At 40.3% G+C, this 24929-nt stretch overlaps 1 protein-coding gene across 2 annotated transcripts; it reads left to right on the top strand.

The window, feature by feature from the left end:
* Positions 1–2433: 2433 nt before the first annotated feature.
* mllt1a (MLLT1 super elongation complex subunit a) lies at positions 2434–24635 on the top strand. 2 transcript variants are annotated; one of them, XM_086089881.1, is made up of 12 exons: positions 2434–2576; positions 12558–12738; positions 14467–14549; positions 15143–15286; positions 15484–15609; positions 18241–18969; positions 19097–19187; positions 19374–19485; positions 19664–19763; positions 19965–20033; positions 20342–20413; positions 21713–24635. In XM_086089881.1, the coding sequence occupies exons 1-12, from the start codon at positions 2565–2567 to the stop codon at positions 21839–21841; spliced, it is 1848 nt and encodes a 615-aa protein (XP_085946007.1). In that variant the 5' UTR covers positions 2434–2564; the 3' UTR covers positions 21842–24635. The 2 variants fall into 2 exon arrangements, with proteins under 2 accessions (XP_085946007.1, XP_085946006.1); XM_086089880.1 differs by having other exon boundaries at positions 19965–20042.
* The last annotated feature ends 294 nt before the right edge of the window (positions 24636–24929 follow it).

Here is a 24929-nt window from a genome sequence, read left to right as displayed (position 1 = left end):
TCTGACAACACACATCTTGTAGACATGCATGTTCTCATTGTGTGCATTCCACATCCAAGCTGATTGGAAATCCTCAGTCCCATGTTCATTTGTGAACATTTTTAATTGCACATGTGACACATAATTTCCTTTTTGATGAGATGAGTTGCTATGTATAATGCACAACACTCACTAGAGAACCGTGCTATGTTATAATAAAAACCGTAATAATGTTAATAATGAAAAGCCATAATAAAATACAATGAATTGATATTTTATTATCATATAATGGTAATAATTATAAATGTATCCTTTTTACTTTGTAAAGGTCACCATTCCTAAAGAACTACGGTAATTATCTGGGATAAACACATCTTTTATCATCAGTGTCCAGGGATGGTGATTAATTAAAACATTATAGAATAAAGATGATGTTTATCATCGTGGTGCCTTAACGCCTGTCAAGGCAATGGTAATAAAATGATATTAAAGCTCTTGTATGCAAATTTTCACATTATGCTTTTGTTCTGTGCCATTCTTTCCAAATGAAAAGGAGGATTAAAGGACTTGATGTCTCAATGTGAGTAAGAAGACACACTCATGTCTGAAAGCCAAGGTGGGATTCCTTTTCCTCTGCTTTGACTCAAAGGCAAACTGGATTATATAGGAGGAGAAGTATAGCCACAGTGAGAGAGTGGTGACCTTGTGGGCCAAAGTGGAGACCCCGCCAATAATCTCACTTCAAAGTGTTCCGCCAGAGAGATGTGACACCATCTGACTCTTAAGGAAAACAAGACAGCGTTAAGACGAAGACAAGCTGCTCACAGTTCTTTCACTTATTACACTGGAGCATCCTTGTTGACTCACTAATGTACTGTAGTACAACTAATTAAGTCATTCATCAAATCAAAACAAGCCAGTGATTCTTTTGCCAATGAAAAAAAAAAAACAGTCATCCATAATTAACTAGTGAAGTGTAATGACTTTCAATGAAATACTTCAACTATGCAAGCCTTGAGATAAATTTTATTGGCACGTTGTTGGTTATTTAGATGTAAAAAATCAGCAAACATGTTGATGTGTTGTTGTTTTCTAAAGTAAAAGCAAACGTCTACATTTGTCTTATTTTTTTTAATGCAAAGACAAACAGTCTGGAGGACTACATGTATATTTACTGTTAAGATGCTGAAATGTCAAGGAATTGAACAATTTTAAATCGAACAAGGTCTGCAAATTATGAATCAATTATCACAAGTAATTATAACTAACTTGATCATCAATTACTTGTCGTTTAATTGTTGCTGACCTCAATTTAAAACTGTCAAATGTCTTCAAATTACAGCATGTCAACAGTAAATATTCATGTAGTCCTCCATGAAAGCAGATTGATTGTTTTTGTTTTTCAAAATAAGACAATTGCAAACATTTGTTTTTACTTTGGAAAACAATGTTCAACAATTTTACTGATTTTCTAACATCATTCCGACCAAACCAGTAACCAAATGTTAATTATTTTATTTTTGTACATTTTCTTGGCTGTCAATTTGAAATAATGTGCTTTATATATATATATATATATATATATATATATATATATATATATATTAAAATAATCTCCTATTTTTTCAGATTTTTCAGGAAACACAAAAAAAATACCCATTTGCGACACAAGGCGATCATTTAGGCAAAAAAAAAATTTTTTGCAAAAAAAATAACATAAGCAATTATTTTAAGAGGGTGACAATATAGGGATGGAAATTAAAACATGTTTCTTTTTATTGACAGATTAATCTATTATAAAATAACGCATATGCACTATGCAGTAAATATATACGTTAAAATATAGAATTGGCTACCAGTCCAGGGTGCCTGCCTCCTGCATCTCACCAAAAGTAAGATAGATTTATGTTCCCCGATCTTTGAGGATAAGTAGTATAGAAAATGGTTGGATGGATGGCATTAATGCACTTACTGTACAATAAATATACGGTGTTGTTTATTTCCTGATTTCACCAGGAAGAAAAATGCTCATCAAGTGCAATAGTCTTTGCTGAATTCATGGTATTTTTCATAGCTGTGTAGTATCACTTATCCCAGACCATTTGCCCAGAGCAGTTTATCTGAGCGCTTTTATGCTCATTTAAAGGGTTATAAATTTAGGAACAAGCCCAACACGTTTCCCATATTGATTTTCTGCATTGATTATAGTATTATTCATTCTTAATGATCAATTAACACCATGTGCATTTGACAATTGAATCAGAGCTGCAGCCATTGGGACATATCGCCTGTCACTCGAGAATACCATCACAAAAAGCTTTATTTGTATTTGCAGGAAGAGTCCATGCCCGCCTCCTAATGAGCTTTGATTGGCTGTTTTCAAGAGAGCCGGAAATCCCCGCTCTCCTATTGGCCGAGAGAGCTTTCTGTTTGGGTTGCCTTCCAGCGGACCGTCTGGACGGGGAGGGGAGCCGTCTGCCTTCCGCTTCTCGGCTGGATTGACACACAATGAGGAGCCAAGGCAGGGGAGACGCTCCACAAACGCCGCTGTAAATAAAAACAGCAATCACTGAGGCCAGTGAAACATGGAGAATCAGGTAGGGTGGCTTCCGTCTCTGCTTTTGGACTCTTGAACTTTTTAAGGGGAGAATACTGGCGGCTTTCTCGCTGGTAGGGCAGGAATGAATCCTCTGTTGTAGTCGCTTGAAGAGAGCGAGCAAGGGAGAGAGAGCGAGCGAAAAAAAACCGCTGCTCTTGCTGCTGTACAAGTCGTAGTTGTTTGGTTCTGGAGCTATGCTAGCTGGCCACTCATACATCGGCATTTACCGCTAACTAGCTTCACTCTGTCGCTCCATTCAGCGCCGCTGCATAGCCGAAGCAACAAACCACCACACAAAGATACACACACCCGGTATTTAGCATGCTCTATTTTAGCTCCAAGTCTAATGCAATTATTAGTTTCCCTGAAAAGCTTTTGAGTGGCGGTTGTGTCCACACAGCTATGCTAAGCTAGTTCACACAACCAGTGGAATATCGGCCCTTGGCTAAAGGCTAAGGAGCCGCGACAAGGCGCCGGGAAAAGGCTCGCTCGTCCTCCCATGGTCGTGCTGCTCAAGCCAGGGCGGGGGCCTGATACCTGTCATACTTGCCAAAGAAAGCCAACGAGGACACTACTATTTTGTAATATTGGCTAACATTTGGTTAATGGTTAACGCGTGTGCACTTTTCTTCAATATAATGCCTTTGGATATGGGGGAGAGTCTGGCAAAATCCCAATGTGGAAAATTTGAACCGCGCTCGTGCTTTGATTGGCACCATTCATTGAGCCAAAGTGTCTAATATACACGATTAGTGAAGAAGGTTTGATATCAAACTGCGTTTGCGTGATTTTGTGTAATTTAATTGGTTGCGTATTGAATCATGCATTACATACAACTTTATATTTAAATTTGAACAGGTAAAAATCAACACATGGTTTGGTTCCCTTGAGCAATCGGATGTTCTGTTGACTTCATGGGACACTGGCAATGCTCAGGTAACACCTGGCATCCCTTCATTAACAGTATTTCTAATTAGTTTCCACAGTGCTTGGTCTTCAGCAAATCTTGACCCTGTGGCCCCCCATTTGACCCACTGCTGCCCCCACAACCCTTCTTGATTAGGCCAACAGATACACATGGGAACAAGTTAACATATTTCTACATTATGTCACAGGTTTTATTTTTTTTGTGGGGGTTTTGGTAAAACTAGGGCTGCTCGATTATGAAGAAAATATTCATCACGATTAATTTGGTAATAATTGAAAAAACGATTAGGACACTCATTTGTTTTTTGGTACAAAACAAGAAAATGTTTAAATGTATAAAATATTAAGACAAATACATTTCTTTGAAACACTATTATTATGCAAGTTCCTTTTGGACCAAACAGGATATATTACATTTGTCATTTAAAAAAAAAAAAGAAGAAAAAAAGGTGCAATTATATACATTTAAACAACTCAAAATTAATAAAGATAATCTTTTATTTTTGTTTACGATTATGCAAATTTTGTAATTGTGGAGTGTAATAAATGTAATAAATAAATTGTAAGCGAATTTTGATTCATTGCACAGCCCTAGGTAAAACCACACTTAAATATCAGCCGCTTTCTTTGAACTGCTTTTTTATATTGCTTCAAATTGGTGAGTGAGCATGCAGAGGGCATGTTAAGGTGCCTTCAAAATATTGTCAATGTTAGTCTTCCGTAAAGGAAATGCATAGATATGCAAACAGTTGTTGTGAGTTAAAAGGTTTCCATTGGAAATATATTTTTGATTGTGCTGGTCCTATTTGGTGTCATTTGCTTTGCGTACAACTGACTGGCCTGAGTATTAATGAGTAAATAGTAGGGATGGGCGAGTACCGATACGGTATTGGTATCGGGCTAAACATGACCATATTTCAAGGTAACAATACGCGTATTTGCAGCTGATACCAATATCGACTGGCCTCTTGTCGCCGTTTTATGATCATGAACTAGAAATTAGAAGAATAGAAAATTTCCATTAATTTTATGTAATTTTGATGGGTAAATACTATTTTTGGGATATTTAGGTGTTTATTATTTTAATTATCTGTCATTGGGTTTTTTTTGTGTGGAAATTTTATGTATCAAAAGTACTATTGGTATCGGTACTTGGTATCAGTATTGGTTGCTCCTCAAGAGTTGAGTACTCGTACTGGTATCGGTCTAAAACAAGTGGTATCGAACATCCCTATTATTACTGAGTAACGCCCCTGTAATGTTGTCTCCTTGTAAGAAATATGTAAGCCGCCGTAATTTTTTTTATACTAGACATCTCCTTTAGGATGCAAACAGAAATCACATTCACAATACAGTATAGTCAATTTAGAAGATGCCACAATTCCTCCTTCTGCCTGGTTTCTGACAAATTGCTCCAAGGAGAGCTAGATGGGCTTACACTTCACTTAAGGGTTTCCAAGATGCCAGATATTTTATGTCATGTTGAAGATGATGGCACAGCAGTTTCCTTCCTTCGACATTTCTATGACAACCAGCTACACCGCGGGGCACTGTGTACAGTGGAAAACAAAATCCTGGGACAAGCGGGTAAAGCCTATTGGAGTCAGCAGCATGATCTACGGAAAGCTGGCAAAGAACAAAGACGCCAATGTGAGGTCAAAGGTACTTCAATAAAGATGTTGATGTTTGGTTTAGGTTGCGCTTAAAGGGATACATTACTCATTGAGGCATTTTCAGCAGTAACAAGTTAATATTTTGTCCAGAATGAATTTGATAACTTCATTATTTTTCTTGTGCATTTAATAACTTAAAAAAAAAATTCCACTTGCTCTTGACTGAATATGACATCACATGTCTGAGGAAGTACCGGTAGGTAACGACCAATCATGGCTCACGTGTTTTCTGGGTTTGGTCAGCAAACTGAGCCATGATTGGTTGTTACCTACTTTGTCAGCACAGGTGATGTCATCTTCAGTCGACAGCAAGTGGAAACATTAGTATTTAACTATTTTACTGCCAAAAACGTTAAGTAACGTTTAGTAAAATCCTACGGAGGGGTGCCAAACATGTTCACTATGGGTTTTTTTTGTTTGTTTTTTAAAACGGGTGGAGGAAAGCCTTGGCCAGCTGTGCTCAATGGCCAGCTGTGCTCAAAGTATCAATCAGATCTAGTTAGTATAATGACTATTTGTGGCCCCTAGATGGCAGCGATGACTCTCTTTGGACAAGATTGGGTAGGCGTCAGTAGAAGACGTGAGGCGGAGCTACAGTGTTGAGGGGAGAGTGGCTGATGAAGCGAAAATGGCGACCGGTTGCAAGCAGCTCACGCTTGAGCATTTTTTTCAAAGACAAAAAGCATCGACCAATGCTAAAAAGCACATTGATGACGACGATGATGATGATGGTGACTCCGAGCTTGACGCCGAAGTTGGAAGCGTTGACGCGGCGGCTATGATCACGTCGTAAAGCCTCACCGGCTACCGATGCTAACGGCGGAAAACGAGCACTTCTGCACAGGCGGACGTTCAATCGGACGATGAAGAGTAGTCGAAAAGCATCGACCAATGCTAAAAAGCACATTGGTGACGACGATGATGATGATGGTGAGTCCGAGGTTGACGCCGAAGTTGGAAGCGTTGACGCGGCGGCTATGACCACGTCATAAAGCCTCACCGGCTAGCGATGCTAACGCCGGAAAACGCGGAGCACAACCGAGCACTTCTGCACAGGCGGACGTTCAATCGGACGATGAAGAGTACCCCGAGTCCAATGCATATTCATCGGAGGAGTGGGTACAGTCTGATCACGGAGAAGACACTGGTTCTGGACTACGATGCCACCATGAATGGAGTGGATAAGATGGATCAGAACATCTACCACCCGGTATAGGAACTGAAGGACATGAGGAAGCCAGACGTAACACCACCGTAACGTAACCGTATCATGATCCTGATAGTAGACTTGATGGCAACATGGCCAAACACACACTGCAGTATATACTTGCTATTCCCCGGAAAAAAAGGCCGGCAAGAAAGTGTAGCGTCTGCACGCTAAGAGGCAATCGCAGTGAAACTAATCTGTTGTGCAAATCCTGCTGCGTCTCCTTGCACGCAGGGGAGTGTTACACAAAAAGAAAAACTGTAGTTGAAACATCCACATAATTGTAAATAGTACCACAGTTGCACACATTTGAAAATAGTTTGCCAAATTGTTGTGCCAAATTGTTACACTGTTGAATGTAAATAAACGTATTTTGCTATCAAAAAACACTTTTTCATTGTTGGTGGTAGTGTTTTACATAAGTAAAGCACTGTTTAGATGTTTGTGGCATCATTCATGGAAAAAAAAGGTGTCAAATTCACTAGAGTGCATGAAATAATATCGATGTCTCCGTATTTTGGTCCAAAACAGAGCATTTGGATGAAACTAACAATTTTCTATTGTTGATTACTGAAAAACGGAATAAGGTTGAAACAAACTTTTTTTTTCTGATGAAAGATGAGAGTAGTATGTGTGTGTTCCATAGTCCAAACACAAAATTTTCTGTGGACCTTGAAAGATCAGTCAAAATGCTTAAATCGGCTGGCACCCACAGCATCCCTTTTCTGAAAACGTCTGGCAGTCAAAGAGTTAAAGGTATTAATTGTACATGAAAAATAATGAAGTTACCAAATTCAGTCTGGACACAATATTAACTTTTTGCTGCTGAAATTGGCTCAATGAGTCAAGTATCCTTTGAAGGGTGGTGTTATTGCTACGATTGAATTGTATCTCTTTTACAATATAGTTGAATTTCTTCATATAATTTAGAGTTTATTTAAAAGTATTCGGAAAGATAATTTCCCAAATTTGAGGGCAAGAAAAACAACCATCTTATGAAATTTCAAATCAGTCAGTAACTAACATTAACTAGCATGTGTGTTATGCTTATTCAAGCTTTGTTTTTGTTTTTTTGGTGGTGGTTGGGGGTGAGGAGAGAGAGGGGGGGGGGGTCCACCACATAAAGGTATCCCTTGATGTCAAAGAATAAGTATGTAATGACAAACATAGAACCTGATATAGGAAAATGTCTGTCTGCTCAGTACAATTCAGCAATATAATGAATGCCACTAGGTGACAGTATTGCTCTTAGTTTTATATCATGTAGTCAACTTTTCTAAATAACTTTTTTTTAAACAGACTGAAGAATTTCAAACCAAATTAAAACAGTGCATGTACGGTAAAAAGGTTGTACAAGGCTTAAAATACTATTTTTTTTCTGTGAGGAGCAGTTTTGATAAGCGTGACTTCAATTGAGGAGCAACTTTCTAATTTTGAGGAGCACGTTTTTTGCAGATATATCCCACGGTCCGGGACGTGAACAGCAGGGGTTTTATTAAACAATATAATAATAATAACGGTCGACAATATAACGGACGAGTTGAATTTAAGGCTGCGACTTCTGAATAGTTCACATTAAAGTATTATTAGTTTCACTTAAAGCTTCTCTCTGTAACAATTTGGCCAGAAATATCTTTACAATAGCCTTTTTAGTTGAGACTGAAACATCTTTTACCTCATTCACTCCCTGCCATTTTCACTGAAGCAACCCCCTTCGCTCCCGGCTGGGTTACTGGATTTTGACTGATTTTGCAAGGCCTACAGAATATTGTGTTCTATTGCTATAAAAACACGGAACCTACCAAAATAAAGATAAGAGTCTCTTCTTTCATCAGGAAAAAAGTATATTTGTATCTATTTCAGTTTTGCAGCAATTAGCATTAGAATCTAGCTAAGTTTCATCACTATTCACAAATCTATTGTAATGTGAATAAAATAGTTTTTTTTTTTCAACATGGCCCTGGTTGATCTATTTTGCTCTACTGCCACCTGCTGGCCGTTTGTGTAATAACTACCATTTCTTCAACCCTTCTTTGCAGTTGAGAGGCTGCTCAAAGCCAGTATGTTGCTCAGTCTCTGGCATAAAAAAACGTTTAAAAAAAATTTGCGATATGTCTTTGGGACACTTAAAACATTTAAAATAGAACATATTTATACGTTTTGGGGAGCAAATGAGATTTATTAATTAGTAGATTATCACCCTAGCTTTTCACAATGGCTACTCCTGCAAACACCTGGCCAATAGTTTTCAGATTTGTGTTTGAATTTGCGAATGTGGCAACATGTGCTCATTGTGTATGTGAAGAAGGGTGTGTGCAGTTTCATTTTTTGTCAACAGGTGGCAGTAGCGATTCAAAATGGAATTTTCTGCATTCAGTAGCTTTAAGCTATCAGATGATGACTGATTTCAATAGCAGGACAAAGTGGCCAGAATGACATAACTCACCATTTGTCGAAATTGAACTGAAGTATGAGCTGTGTAAGTGTTTGCCTTGGTCCCCAAATGTCGAGCTACGGCTCTGGGATGAGCAAGTGACGTCGGAAGCTGAGTGTGATTTGCGACATGTCGTGTACATAGATGAAGAAGACAGCTAATAGCTATGAGAACTGAAGAATCCACTGGAATACCCCATTTGGTACCAAATTGAAGCATTTCATGAAGTGGAAGGAAAATTAAAGCCCTTGGGAGCATTGACTACACTGATGACCCATTCATTTGTAATATCTAGAACATACAGTACATAATGAGTTAGCGTTCATGGTTTCCGTTACATAGGCTTCCCCATTCCTGGTCCTCGAGGGCCGAAGTCCTGCAACATTTGGGAGATCCGCCTTGTGCCAAATAAATGACTGTTGGCAGTTTTGCTTCTCAATTTGTTTGACTGATGTGCGAAACGGGAATTTTGACTCGCAAATTTTTTTTTAAGCCTCGCTTTGACACTGGAACAACTTTTTCCACAGTTCCTATGGGGGAAAATGGGGGAACTTGGAAGAATGGAAGTCAACTAGTCCCTAAATGCATTGTGTTTGACATGATGACGTTTGTGAAATACACAGTTTCACGTTGATGCTGAACCAGTAGCTACAAAATAGTTTTCACTTCCAAGTTCTAAACTGGCTGGTTGATGTGCTCTGTTGTAAATGTGTACTTCTATGTTGCCCTATGCGACATCTTTACACAGCCAGATGAAAATCTCCTTTAGTCCGAACTGGATCATCATGATCACTGGCCAATGGGAGTGGAGTACCACTTTGTTTGGGAATGCTGATGAGAGGTCAGCTGTTTTTCTTGTCATAAGACTTGTGTGTGTATGCAAGCTCTGTGGTTGAGATGACAAGATGATTGGTCATATTACTGATTTTTTGCATTTTTTTTCAATTGGTGATAGTGAGGAGAAAACCTTTTGAACAGTTTCCATTTGTTTTTTTCTAGCCACACTGAATAATTTTGAATTATCCCCGCCTCACCCCCCACTTTACTTTGAACTATTAAGGCACCTAATGTGATTTCCAAGCTCAGTGAGGCTGGTGCTGGTGGTTACTCGGACTCCATGGTAGGGTGTGGTAGAGTCTGTACTTACAGGGCATTACTGCCACAGAATGGCCAGGCAAACTGCCAGGTGTGTGTGTTACTACATGCATGCTTTGCATGTGTGTCCTTCTGTGTTGTAATGTGATCACTGAATGGAGTGCTCATGTCAACCTCTTCCACGCACACACTCTTAATCCCAGCTCATCAGCCAGTCAACTGCCGAAGCTAAATCCTTACATTCTTCACTCCTTCCTTATTGTGTCAACTGGCCCCTTCTGCACTCAATCTCATAGCCTCATCACTAGTTAGTAGTCATGAGTAATCTATACACCTTCCCTCAAACACACTACTGTCACACAGGTCATGCTGTCATTGTTCTTGACCGAGAATGATATCCCAGCAATGTGCGTTCTCCTCTGGACAAATCTTTGGAGATCTACCGGCTCAGGCAGCTAACTCTTGATTGACTGGAGAGGTAAAGAACCAGTGCGACTAAATGTTGACGACGTACGTAAACAGTCTTGTAAATGACACTTTGTGTCTGGAAAATAACTGGAATGTCGTCTTTTTTTTTTCTTTTTTTTTTACAAAAGATAAGTCAATATATTAATTATTGTGAAAGGCCTGCCGGTGTGTTTTAATAGAAGGGTCACTTTCCCTGAAGAACAACATGTTAGCTCGCAAACTAGCTAGCTAGCGGCTAGCACAGTCTAGATGGCATTTACAGTATTCTAGGCAACAGAGGCTTTAAACGGATATACAGTATTTTTGCAGCGCAAACATGGGATTTGTATGTGCTTGACGTATGAACATATTGGAGTGATGGGTGGAGCATCTGAACCAGTCACCATTATCAAGCCTATTTTCATATACTTGCTGATTTATTTTTTCAATTCAACTTTGCCAGGCATGTAAATGGAGTAGTAGAGATAGACCGATATATATATATTTTTTTTTCAGGGCCGATACCCATGCCGATTATTAGTAGTCAAGGACGCCAATAACCGATATTTGGAGCCAATGACAACTTTCAGTATAAAAAAAAAGGGGGGGGTGATATAGGCATCATTTTTTTTTAAATACAAATGCCAATCTTGACTTTGTTGAAATGGCTGCCTTAAAGCATGTTTATTGGACAATTTTTCTGACTTCGAAATGGAGAAGTTTTTTTTAAAATCTTAGACAAAATCCTTTTAAATTTCTAACAAAATGTTTAGGGAGCTCCTAAGGTTATCAGTATGTCTTAAAAAGTTAAATGGAAACTTACTAAATGGAAATGGAAACAATACCTTAGCTCTCTATAGTTTTCTACAGTAAATATTGTTTACTTTGAAATCTTAAACTTTCACATTTCAGAAGGTTCCCAGAGTCATCAGCATCTCTTATAAAGCTAGATTAAAAGTTAATTAAATAGTTCCATGAGATATAAATGGTTTAGATTGACTTTTTATCGTCCTTCAGATTATTATTATTTTTTTATAAAAATACTAATACTTGTCAAAATGCCCAAAATCGGTGCCGATAATCAGTCTATCCCTACATGTTAAGAACACTCATCTGTATTGTGTCAAATTCACAAGACATGTTTATTTTTAATTTGCATGTACTTAAAAAAATAAATAATTTTTTTTAAAAAAAGCAATAAATTGTTTTTATTCCTGACATATTTCACTACTAGTCAACTTAGTTGACTTTGCCATATTTAACTGCGCTGTCGGTGCCTGGACAGCGTGTGTGTATGCGCGTGTATTACCTCTGTGACCAAAATGTCCCATCTCTCATATTTACCTGGATTTCTGCATAAACTGGTCATAAAAAGTAATCTGATCTTCATCTAAGTCACAACAATAGAAAAACACGGTCTGCTTGAATTTCAACATGCAGAATTGTGTTTTCATGTTTTTAGTAGACACACCGTGTAAACCTTCACAGTGGAGGGTGTAACAGTCTCTCACAAAATCTGCATAAAGCATTGAATTGTTAAAGGCAGAGTTTGCAGTTTAAACCCCCCCCCCCCAACACTTTTTATTGTTAACACTGTCTGTATGACCTGACAGCAGAATATTATTAAAATTATCTTTTGAAAAATCATGCCTCTCTGGCCACATCTTATGCCACAAATTTTATATTTAGATGTTATTTTAAAACTTGTCACACCACTACAAGGATAGCCTATCAGAGACTATTGTGGCAAAAAGCGTGACCAAAGTGTCAACAAAGTCATTGCCGTGCATGCTCACGCACTCTCAAGTCTGCCGCACACACTACACTTGAGCTTAGTTTTCTTGGGGGGAATTATTAAAAAAGTTTAAAGAACAAATTTGACAGCTTTTAAAGAGCAAAGATGTGTCATTACTGAATGTTCTGTACATCCTCATGAAATCAAATACAGGTTGTTATTTGTTTGAAAGCAGGCAAGAGTTTGAATGCACAAAAGGCCTAGCTGAATAAACTTGACATTTATTTGACCTTAATGTGGTCATTAAAGTATTCAAAACTTGTCAAGAATGGGTGGCATGTTTTGATTGGATGCATCCTTCTTGTTCTCAGGGTCTGTTTCTTCGCTTTCTGACCTTGCACATTTCCTACCAAATCGAAAGGGCCAAGCATTGACAGCTACTTTTGTTCTCATATTTCCAGTGCACAGTGCAGGTGAAACTGGAATTGGGCCACAGAGCTCAGTTGAGGAAGAAAGTAACATCAGAGGGCTTCACCCACGACTGGATGGTTTTTGTCCGAGGGCCGGAGAACGGCGACATCCAGCACTTTGTAGATAAGGTTGTCTTCCGCCTGCATGAGAGCTTCCCCAAACCCAAGAGAGGTAACTATGACCGCCGCAGCGTTCACACACTCCCTCTCAGATAACACACATTTCACACTCTCCTACCTAATAGGATTCACATTAGCTAATTGACTAAAACAGATTATTTGAAGTAATTAACAGAAAGGAAAATCATTCGAGCAAGAATGAAAGAGTTCAGTGACAAGATTAAAGATGAAATAGAAGCTTAATGTGATTTTAATGTTGTTTAATTGCCTACTTTCAAGTATAGATGCTATTCATCGACGTCACGGGATGACGTGATCTCGCGAGACAGCGACATATGCTGTGGTTAGTTTTCACCGTTCTCAGCCCTGCTCACGTTTACACCGAATGTTATTTTGCTATTGATAATGTCATCATCAGCTTCCTCTGATGTTACTTGTGTAAAGAAGACAAATGCGGAAGGTTTACATCAACAGCCCTTCGAGCGGTAAACGTTGAAACGTTTGATGAGGGAATCAGTTAGATTAACAACATTTGCTATGTGCATTTATATAAATCATTTGTGAAATAGAAGCGAAGAATCTCAGGTTATTTTGATACAGAGTTAGCTAATTCCCCAACCACGCTAGCTACAAGCACTAGCATGTTTACTACAAAATCATTGTTGACTCATGATCGCATTACGGTAAAATGCATTTTAGCAATCTTACAATAATTCCTACCTTATTCTTAATGGTTGGAACACACTTGGGGAGACTTTGTCAGTTGGAAATCCTTGGAAATTCTCTCCGGACACTTCTTTGTTAGTTCACAAACTTTACATTCAAACGCCGGGCACACAATGTATGGCACATGACGTTATGTGACAACCATCTATGAGGAGTTTGAGTAAACAGCATAGAAGAAATAACTTCCTCCTCTTAGCCGTCCACTTTATATATCACTTAACCTCATTAGTGGTATGACATTTTTTATATTAGTTTATTTGCAACAATCAATATTTATTCATATGAATACATTTGCCAGAGTGGCCTGTGTCTGTGTGTCAATAAGTGGTGTAATTGGATGCTACACGAAAAGTATACTTCCGAGGTCTCAAACTTGCCCTTTGTGGCCTGCATGATTATAAATAGTGGCCACCTGTTTGACATCAAAGTTAAATTTTTGTGCAGCCCACATTTTTTTTCTTGGAGTTTTGTGTGATTTTATTTATTATTTTAATCACTTATGGGCTACCATAGCTCATGACAGCTTTCACCGAAATCTGCTGTGAAGAGAAAAATTGGTGATGAGGACAGCCAATTTCAAGAAGAACTAGAGACAGAAGCGTTTTGTTTTTTATTATCATTATTGAGCTGCGAGCACAGGGCCAACAGGTTTTGAACACGCAAAGAAAGCTGCAGTGCTCTCAATAAATCAGATATCTCAACTAGACATGCTGAGGTGAATATGCAAAGTACCAGGAAGATGAGAGAGTGGATCAGGTCACGTTCAACTTCTGAAGAACCATTAATCTTCAGAACTGATATTAATAAAGATTGAAAAGATTGGGATAAGTGTACTTTTTTGAAATGCTTGAGCCCCTTTTTTTGTGGAACACTTGATGCGGCCCAAACACTCCCATACTCTCTCCAGCATCCCCCACATAAGTTGAGTTTCAGACCACTGGTATATTTTTATCTCACTACCCATGGCTGTTTATTTTTTCTGACTGATATTTTAGCCAAATTTGTCTCAAAAATAGGATTCAGATGAATTGTGCTCCCGTGTTTGTGTCTGCAGTATGCAAAGAGCCCCCATACAAAGTGGAGGAGTCGGGCTACGCGGGCTTCCTCATGCTGATTGAGGTATACTTCAAGAACAAGGTGAGAGGGAAAAATGACAAATGTTTGTTTCATTGCTTTTAACTGATTCGTCTAAATAATGAAAATACCTAAATGACCAATTGTGCCAGTAAAAATGATCATAATTGTTTCTTAGATTATTATTTTAAGGGCGGATCATTTTTACAGGAGGACTTTTACCCATTTCTACCCAAAGAAGTCCTTCATTTTGTTAATGGATGCACTTTTTGCCTTTGTGATGTCTAAGAAATAAAGCTCTTGCTGAATCCAGAAGTAATCTGCTTATTTATGTGCTGGCAACCATTGGAACCTTTTAAGAGTCAAGCAATGCTTAATAGAAATAAATTTACAACATGCTATTATACTGTCACTTCGTCATTAGCTGCTTGAGTTATAAATAGGCAAAATAACGTAGTCCCTTACAGATGCTACTCAAGGGCTTTGCCTGAATACTGTGCGTTGTATCCAAAAGCATCACAAATTCTCGCAGAATTCTCTTGAGTAGAATTCGTGTCTTCTCTGTGCATGCTTCACTTCATGTTGGATGTTTGCTTTTCTCTACTTGTTCATATTGACACAATGAATTGATGACATCTTCTATGAAATTTGTTTAGGAAGAGCCAAAAAAGGTGTGTTTCAACTACGACCTATTCCTCAATTTGGAGGGCAATCCTCCTGTTAATCACCTCCGCTGTGAGAAGCTCACCTTTAACAACCCCACCAAAGATTTCAGGAAAAAGCTGATCAAAGCCGGAGGGGTGAGTCTGCTCAGCATATTTAGAACATAATGTTCAGTCCATATTATTTGATGACATATTAAAGAAATTATCTCAAGAACTTATTTTTTCTTTAATTTGAGTAGGGAAAAAAAGTATACAATCTATTATTTGTCTATTTTACTACGGTTTGTGATACAGAGCCATGTAATGTGCACCTCTCATCCCTGTTAATGTAGGTATTGGTGGTTCCGGAGGTGGCTGAAGCGGTGTCGAGGCCCAGTCCAGACTATCCAATCCTCCCCACCATCCCCCTCTCAGCCTTCTCAGATCCCAAGAAAACCAAGACCTCTCATGTGTCAAAGGTTGGTTGTGTTGCCAAGACGCTGCTTGTCATTTTATAAGCACTTGGCTCAGCTATGCTTTCTCATTTCTTTGGGGGTACAAATGGAACCATAGTAGCTTTCCATGTGGAAAAAAATGAAAATATTTAGTACTGTCTTTCATTTCTCCTCCTCACCTTCATTTGTTAGTCATATTTATTTAAAATGTCCTTTGTGAGTGTAAAACTATGAGCTTGCTTTTGCCTTGTACCGTATGTCTTTAACCATCACATCTGCCCTCCAAGCTGGCTGACTCAAGACTATAATTGTTACCAACTGTCGTTGTAGCATTAGCATGCTAATCTTTAGAAAAAAAGGAAAAAAAAGCATGCATGCTGAGTTAGTCAGCCATCTTATCTTGGAAGAGAAAATAGGAGCATCTCCTGCATCGTTCAGGCTTCCCTCAATCTATCACTATGACAAATAATAAATATATTTTTTATATATAAATAAAAAAGGAGACCAAGGTAAATCTTTTAAATCCCCTCCAAAAACATTTGAGGAGAGTAAAAACAAGCAATAATAATGTGATTGCACATCCTCTTATAATTGGGCATGAGTTTGTGTTCAGAATTAACTCAACTGAAATTATATTGGTAGTCAGCACACACTCTGGCCACCATTTAAAGTGCCTCAGATTAATATGTTTTCATCAGCAGCTGTCCTTTCCTCTTGACCGACTACAGCAAGACTTAAGTCTATAAAGATTTTAGACGAAAGATATGACTTAAAAAAATTAAAAAAATCACGTTGTAAAAGCAATTGCATTACGTGACTTATTCACAACATTGATCTTAATAGGTGTCTTGATAAAGTAACATTTTCCAGAGTCAAAAACAGTCTGTGGTGTGTTTTTTTTCTCCTGTTATCCAAAACATTGTCAATATTTGCTTTAAATTTAACTTGACATTGTTGAAATAGAAGTGATCCTGCAGTGGCTATAAAAAGTCTACACACCCCTGTTCAGAAGCCTTTTATTCATTAGTCATGCTGTGAAAACAGCAGGTTGTTCTAGAAAAGTTTTCTTTTTTGATGTGCTTCGACTGCATCAAACATGAACAAATATTTCCATTGTATGCAAAATTTACTAACTAGTAAAATGTACATTGAATATAAAATGCCTACACACCACAGTTCAAATGCTTATCGGATATTTAATATAAAAAAGGAGACCATGGCAAATCTTTTAAATTTTCACCCACTATTAGTTTTTGTTGAGGGGAGTAAAAATAAACAGCTGATATAATGTGATTGCACATCCTCTTATAATTGGGCATGAGGTTGTGTTCAGTATTAACTAAACTCATGTTAATTGGTAGTCAGCACACACTGGCCATCATTTAGGCCCCGTCCACACGAAAGCCAGTTTCAATGTATCCTCACAAGTTTATTACCGTTTAAGCCGTTCGTCGATACGATGGCCCGGTTTCGGAGATTAAAACCGGGCTCCAGAGTGAAAAGATTTCAAAACGCGCCCCGTACGCGTCCGTCTGGACACCATATGCAGGATACTCCTCCAGCGATGACGTAATGGTCGCAGCTCGATGATGATGCATTGTCGCAAATTGATGACGTATGCAGCAATTCTTGCGTGACTGCGCGTGAACCGTCAGCCTGTCAACAACAATGGCGGATAGCCGTGTCGTAGTGGTTTTGCGCAGCCTCCTTAGCTTGGCTTATGCTTTTGCAGCAAAATATTTTGCTTCTTTATTCCCACGTTCAACAAGCGGTATTGTACTTGAATCACCTGCCATTGTCACTTCTCATGTGTTCGTCTTTTTCATGTTGTTTTGGTACATGCAAAGCCATGTTTGTTCTGTAGATTGCAATAAAGTTAGGGGGAAAAAAGTGGCCGTCTTCTTAGCTGATTCTTCTATGCTTTCCGTTAACTCCCTGTGGCTGCGCTACAGCGCCACTCCAGACTTGGCATACACATTACAGCCGTGAAACGTCCTCAGCGTCTTCTTTTGGACACACGCAAGTCTTGAAATGCTTCTTTGTGTACGAGATTTGTTTGAGGAACCAAGATGGCCTTAAAGTGCCTCTGATTAACTCTAAATTGACTTCAGATGTTCTAGTGGGTCCACTAATTTTTTTGAAGTCGCGTTTTCCAGCACAAACCATGGTCAGCAGAGAGGTTCCACATTATCAGATGTTCAAAGGTAAAACAGTTAGGAGAAGGTTACTAAGGCATTTCGAACATAGTGAAGACGAAAAGACAGGAAGAGAACTGATTAGGTAGCTTCCAATAGCAACATTTAAGCAGTGGCAGGGATTTCAGGCAAGTACTTGATGTTTTGCACCTGTGACATCTCCAGCTTTTCCCCCCATATGTCTCTGCAATGGGGGGGGGGGTGCAAAGATGGAAGCCTTATCCTAGAAAAACATCCCAAAAAAATCAAGTTTAACAGGCTATATATCATTCCAACTTTTTAAATGAGTTATCTTGGTCTTGTTTACATGAAAAAAAGCTAGCATTTGAGCAGGGGTGTTCAGACATTTTCTATCCACTCTGGTGAAGGGTCCATGTTTATCTCAAGTTGTTGTAGAATACTTGAACAGAGTTTAGGGATAATAACATTGCTTTGTTGAACTTCTGTTTGCTACCTTTAGGAACCCAGTAAAGAAGGAAGTGGCGGCAGCAGCAAAGGACCCAAACCGCACAAGATGACCAAGGAGCACCGTGAAAGACCCCGAAAAGACTCTGAGAGTAAAGCCTCGTCGAAAGGGGACAACGACAGAGATGGAAGCAGCAAGAGCGGACGTGACTCTTCCTCATCCTCATCTTCGAAAAAGCCATCAGACATCAAAGTCAAAGATGAAGTCAAAGTCCTGCCCAAGGCGGCCTTCAAGGAACCCAAACTCACCCTGAAGGAGTCAAAGATGGAGGGCATGTCTCCAAAAGGAGGGGGCGCTGGGAGTGGAGGGGGTGGTGGTGGTGGTGGTGGTGGTGGTGTTGTTGGTGGTGGTGGTGTTGTTGGTGGTGGTGGTGGTGTTGTTGGTGGTGTTGGTGTTGGTGTTGGTGGAGGAGGAGGAGGTTCTGCAGAATCCAAAGCCCCCAGTAAAAGACCCTCCACTGTGGAGTCTCCCAAACCCAGTGCGAAGAAGCAGAAAAAGGGCAGCTCTGAGGGGCCCAAAGGCCCGTCTGGGGGGAGTTTCACAGGTTCCCCTCGTGTGTCGTCATCATCCGCAGCCAGTCAACCCTATGCTGACAAGAAACACTCCAAGGAAAAAGGTCGCTGGGCCAAAGACAAAAATGACACGCAGGATTTGAAAGAACCCAAAAAACTGCCTGAGTCAGAAGAGTCGAATTCAGAGGATGAAGCATCTTCAAAGTCAGAGGTATTATTATTATTGTGTGTATGTATATGTATATGTATATGTATGTGTATTTATTTATTTATTTATTATTATTATTATTATTTTTGTACCAACTTGAAAACGAGCCATCCTGCTTTTCCTCCTACAGCAGTCAGCTCCTTCCAGTCCTTCAAACTCGAGTTCCAGCTCGGACTCCAGCTCAGACTCGGACTTTGAGCCAGGACAGAAACCAGGACAAGGTGCAGTATTTTAAAATTGATTCAGAGGAAACATCAGTGTCCTTGTGAGGCCCGTGTATACTAGTAAATACAGATATGTGTCCTTGAAAAGTCCATTAAATTAAAATATTTGATGAGAAATGTTTGAATTAAAAAATAATAATAAAATCTGTCAATGCCATTTAATGTGGTCTTTGTTTGTCCCAGGTCCACTGCGATCCATGGTGGAGGAGATCCAGTCAGAGGAGTCAGACGATGACGACAGCAGCTCGGAGGAGGGGACCCCCGTTAAGACCAATCCCCCCAATCGCGACTCTCGGTCAGTCTTCTCACAGGAACTATTTGTTCCCCGCTCTGTGGGACCTCCAAAATACAACCATAGATACGGTTGATCCATTTAAATGGCAATTAAGCAGACATTGAATGAATGTGACTCACCTCCACATATGGAAAGTGTGTGAGTGACCTCAGGACCTTGTCCCTCTCCCCCTTGTCAGACTGAGCCTGGACAGCGAGAGTGACAGCAGTGACGGCTCGCACCGCCCCAGTCGAGACCCCGCCCCACCCCCACAGAAACACAGCTCCTCCAATAATAAAGTGAGGCCTCATTTTGTGACTCCTTTCTCCTCCTTTGACTACATTAAAATAATCTTAATTTACAGGATACTTGAAATGACACCATTTTTTTTGTAATAAACATACAGGTGGGATTATTTTTCAGTGATGACTCATATATAATTTATGGGTTGTAGCTCTTGCCTGTCTAACTCTCTTGAATCTCTATGTGTGTGATTGCAGTTGTCTGGCAGAAAGAGTCCAGACTCCTCGTTCCGTTCCGAGAAGGTATTGAAGAAGGGATACGACAAGGTAGGAAGGGTAAATACCGCTCCACTTTTTATGCTTCAACTCACACATGTTAACCCATGTTCAGCAATTCAGTTCAAATAGATTGCTGATGGAAAATAGAAACAGATGTTTAGATAAACTGCCACTGAACCTTTGAAGCCAGATTAAATTGTGATGTACCTTCAACCACCACATAATCCTTCAGATGGATCTAGTTGGTTGCTTGCATAGATGTAACTAGAGTTTCTTTGGTGATTTGAAAACCATAGAGCACCCTTGTGTTCGCAGTGACGTTCAATAACATTTTTCTGTCCTCCCGAACGTTGCAGGCCTACACAGAAGAATTAGTGGACCTCCATCGCAGACTGATGGCTTTAAGGGAGCGCAATGTCCTGCAACAGGTGTGTGTGCTTGTCGCGATCTTTTGGCTGTTGTGTAGAAAACATGATGGAGTTCAAATTGTTTATTGAAACTAATACGCAAGATGAGGGTTCTCCACAGAATTGAGTTGCTGCAAAAGTTTACATTGTCGTAAAGCAAGAACCGGACACAAATGTCAACAATGGGCAGTAACAAGGAAGTAAAGAGTGAAAATACAAAACATGGTTGCATACCATGTCGTTGACCGAGGCTGACTCACTTAGTTGAAACGAGGATCACCTTAACGTTGCTCTATTGGCTGTCACGGTTTATGTTTTCGCTTTAGTGCATTTCGAGGATGTCAGTTGACGAGGTTTATTTAATCTGTCTGTTGGCACGTATCGGATAGGGATCAGATTTTTGAAAGAGGCCTCATTACGATCTGAAAATATGCACACAAAAAAAGTTTTTTGCTTAATTTATTTGTTGTCTACTAATTGCACTACTTGAGAGCAAAAAACAAACAAACAGAAAACAACTGAATTGACACCATGCAGTCATCTCGTCATGTGTCATTTGTTAAAACAAATAAGTTCCTCTCCCAAAATAGAAATCCGAAATGTTCCATTCACTAGTGGTTTATAACAAGTTCACAAAAAGGTTAAAAAAAACAGGCTTCTGCCGGTTTTGCTTCTACTTGTATATCTACTTGTGTTCTACAAACAACCAGTTGTGAGATCAGTTCATGTCAAGCAGTTTAATTTCTGTTTAGAGTATTTAAATTGGCCTCATTTTGCAGTTAGCTGGGATTTAAATCTGATTGACAAACTGCCAGAATTGAGCACATTTGCTTCACTTAGGGTTCTTTTGCCAAATCATGTGGAAGAAATTGTGCAGAGATTTGAAGGAAGTTCACACACACACACACACACACACTCAAATACTTTTTACAGTTAAATATTGCTGCTAAAAGGGTGGGGATCTCTTGCCACCTCATACTGGATTACAATTCAGAGATCAACAATTTTGATTAGATTACATCCATATTATTTTTGGTAAATTGGTATTTGTTAATTAACATCAACAACATAGGGATGAGTGAGTATCTCTTTCAGGACGAAAACCGTCCATATTTCAAAGTATTGGCCCTCGCAATGGTGGCCATTATCAGGAATTAAGGCATGTGAGGCTGACAGCTGCCCATTAATATGCAATTTCAGTACACATATGTAACACAAACACCACATATATTGTATGACAAATGTTTTGAATCGGTTGCTTGCTTACGTGGCCCAGTTTGTTCGAGTGAATGAAATTGTGCGTGTACTTGTGCGTCTCAGATCGTCAACCTAATCGAGGAAACGGGCCACTTCAACGTGACCAACACCACCTTTGACTTTGACCTCTTTTCACTGGACGAGTCCACCGTCCGCAAACTACAGAGCTACCTGGAAGCCACGGCCACGTGACGGCGAGCCGAGCCGGAGGTCACGATATCTCCCCGAGGAGTGGCTCCTCCGTCGGCTCGACTGAATCGCTGAACGGCGAGCGACCACACACACGCGCAAGAACAAAGAAGCACACACCAAGACGCCGCACCTTGACGCCAGCGGGAAACGGACGGAGGAAGAGGAGGAAGGCGCGGACGGGAGGGTTGCGGGACGGAACGCCACAGGAAGTCAACGAAATGACGTCGTCTTTTTTGGAGTTCCCCTCCTCCTCGTCCTCGTCCCACTTCACATTCACACTCCTTAGCAGCCAGATCACTCCACCCCCCTCCCCTCCCCGCTTCACATTACATGTAAGAAGCGTGTCACATGTGCGCGTTTGGATGCCGTCTCGACATCTGAACATGCATTGTGTCGACTTTGCCCTCGCACTGAAAGCTGAGCTGTGACCTCTCGCCAACAGCCACCCTCCTCCTCCTTCTCAAAAAGGCCCCCCCAATGTCAGCGTGCACCAAAGGGCTCCACTGCCGGTCGCTGGTGCGCTCCTCAATTGCCTACTGGTGGCTCTTGAAAACTCACAAAAGTAGCCATACTCGTATCCCACAATCCAAAAATAAGGAAAAGTCGGGGCCATGCGTTCCCACTCCCCCCTTTTTTCTTTCTTTTTTTTTTTAGTTATTTTTTGTTTTTAATATTTTATTTTTCTACAAGTGCATTTGTTTTTACTCCCAGATTTGCGGTTAAATGACCTGTGAGCGATGAATGTATATCTTTTATTTTTCTACGCCCAACAGCAACAAGCCCACTTTAGTGCCTTTCTGCAGTGTGAAGTGGGTGTTAAGCATCTCCCCCGCTCCGATTTGGGATTGGGGGGTGGGGGGGAGTCAAGTGTTAATCGGCTGCCTGATTATTCAGTATTGTCTTAATGGCATCCTTTTTCTTCCTCAGTGTCCTTGTAGGCCGTTGACCCTCATAGGCATTCCTCTCCTCATCTCTGTAGAAACTGTACAATGTTTGAACCGGTGTTCATGTTCTTGCTTTCTGACACTAGCTCAGTGTTTAATGTGTGGTGTGGGAGGGGAGGGGTAATAGGAACTAGCTGTAGAAACTCTTGATTTGGGCTGCTATGTGTGTGCACTCTCGAAAGTTGGTAGGTGGCGAAATATCGACGGAATCAGCGGCTTGTGTAGTGTGAGGATGCATTCAGTTATTTAAAAGTTTCAACTTTCAAATTGAATGAAATTATTAGAGGTGTGACAAAAACCGGTTTGAACTGGAATTTTTGGGGGAGATTTAAAAAATGCGAGTGCGCTCTGGGAGCCCAATTTAGTTGACTTCTAGTACATAACATTAATCAAAAATGTTCACAAAAGGTTCGCAATTGCCTATAGATGCCACAAAATGGCAGCCAGTGCAATGGCCTGTTTAGATGAAGCTCCTCCTCTCGCTCCAACTTAGTTCCTTGGCACCAAGATGGCAACAGGCAATTGTTAGCGAAAGAAATGCCGCACAGCCGCCCGCCGTGGTCGAGGTCCACACCTTCACCGCTCTGCCTTTTGTGTATTTATTCTGACCTTTGTGTAGCTTTAATACTTGTCTGTCGGCGTCTGCTCACTGTAAACGCTGTTGATTTGATAACAGCCCCCCACCCACTCCCACAAACCCCCCTAACCATCCAGCCTGTGCCTCTGTCAACAAAACCTCCGCCTCCCACTTGCTTTGTGTGAGCAGGACGACAACAAGCCCGGCGTCCTCTTCAATCTCAGTGTACGTCCTAGTTCATGAACTCTGACCGTTTGACCTGCTACTCTTTTAGCCCCTTGTGGTGGCGACTGAGTCGTTGGAGTGGATGTTGACCAAGAGAAGCCCCGCAGTCTACCCACAGTCAATGTTTTATTTATGGACCTCTGCACTTTTGGCTGTGATGACTTCAGTACTTAAATAGTTACCTAAACTGTATTTTTAAGGATTTTATACAATATTTACATGCAATATGATATTATTAGATTGTTTTTTTTTTGCCAACTTGTTTTTGTTTATTTAATTGTCTTGAATTTGGGCATGTTCTGTCACTATTAGTCGCCAACAAACATGCCTCTTGAAGCTATTGAACTGTTTGCTTCTGGGACGTTCCCTGTAATGTTTTTGTGTATCATCATGACAGCTGAGCACCAAGAAGCAGGTGTCGCAGATGTATGCTGGATGACCTCAACTTAATCACTGTCTGCTTCCAGTCACAATAACTGGACCACAGCGAGGGCGCCACACTTTTGTTCAGGGAGCTGTTTAGTTAAAAACAAACAAATGTCAGTTTAGTTTTTCTGTTTTTTCCCCCCTTTGTTTCGATTGTTGTATGGTTTCATAGATGGTGTGCTCCCTCGGCACAAACACGTCATAGGAAGGGATCAGGACTGCGGGAGCATTTGGTCCGAGTGAGAAATTCCACCTGGACAATGCAGCTAAGGTCAATCTGCTGTGTGCATCTTTACACCACAAAAGGAAAAGCAAAAAACTTGAGTCCAAATGTTCATTTTGTGAGCATGGCGCGTGTGTATTTATAAAGGTTCTTCATTTTATTAACTGGGCTTATACAGTGGGAGGCAGTGTGAAAATTGGTGGCGTCATCTGGATGTAGTCAACGCAGAACAAACCAACTGGAGGGCACATGAGCAACTCAATTTGGTAAAAGACAAGCTTGGCATTGGAATGCCACCATGTGGCCGTATGATGCAAGTTGTCGTAGACAAAACATGTTATTATTTTAATGTTATGTTTTATTTTCAAATCATAATAATAAAAGTCATGAAGTACTGTTGTTGCGCTGTCTCGTCATTGACCGCCGGCTGACCCGGTCACTGGGTTCATATAGAGTTCATGTGGCTACGCATGGGGTGAAAAGGACACGCGGGCTCGTCACATCCTCAACATCCATGGGGAAGCATTTTCTGGTGGGAAAGGCCCTTATTGCTACAGGGCTGATCAATAGACTCATGTCAGGACTGATGGAAGCGCCACCATCAGCGAATCACGCTTTAGAATTTTAACGTGACCCCGTTGACCGAAAGGAGGCCTTAGTGACGTCACTGGAAGCAAGCTTATGCTCGGCCTA

This window comes from Leptonotus elevatus, chromosome 11 (genome assembly GCF_054856555.1).
Source record: "Leptonotus elevatus isolate MCC_2025b chromosome 11, RoL_Lele_1.0, whole genome shotgun sequence".
NCBI lineage: Eukaryota > Metazoa > Chordata > Actinopteri > Syngnathiformes > Syngnathidae > Leptonotus > Leptonotus elevatus.
This window is presented reverse-complemented; position numbering and strand designations above follow the sequence as displayed.

Bases quoted from the DNA above. Each gene is read 5' to 3' on its own strand.
- mllt1a (XM_086089880.1), top strand. The intron at 15,287-15,483 runs GTGAGTCTGCTC...CTGTTAATGTAG, and splicing joins AGCTGATCAAAGCCGGAGGG to GTATTGGTGGTTCCGGAGGT. The intron at 20,043-20,341 runs GTAAATACCGCT...CGAACGTTGCAG, and splicing joins GATACGACAAGGTAGGAAGG to GCCTACACAGAAGAATTAGT.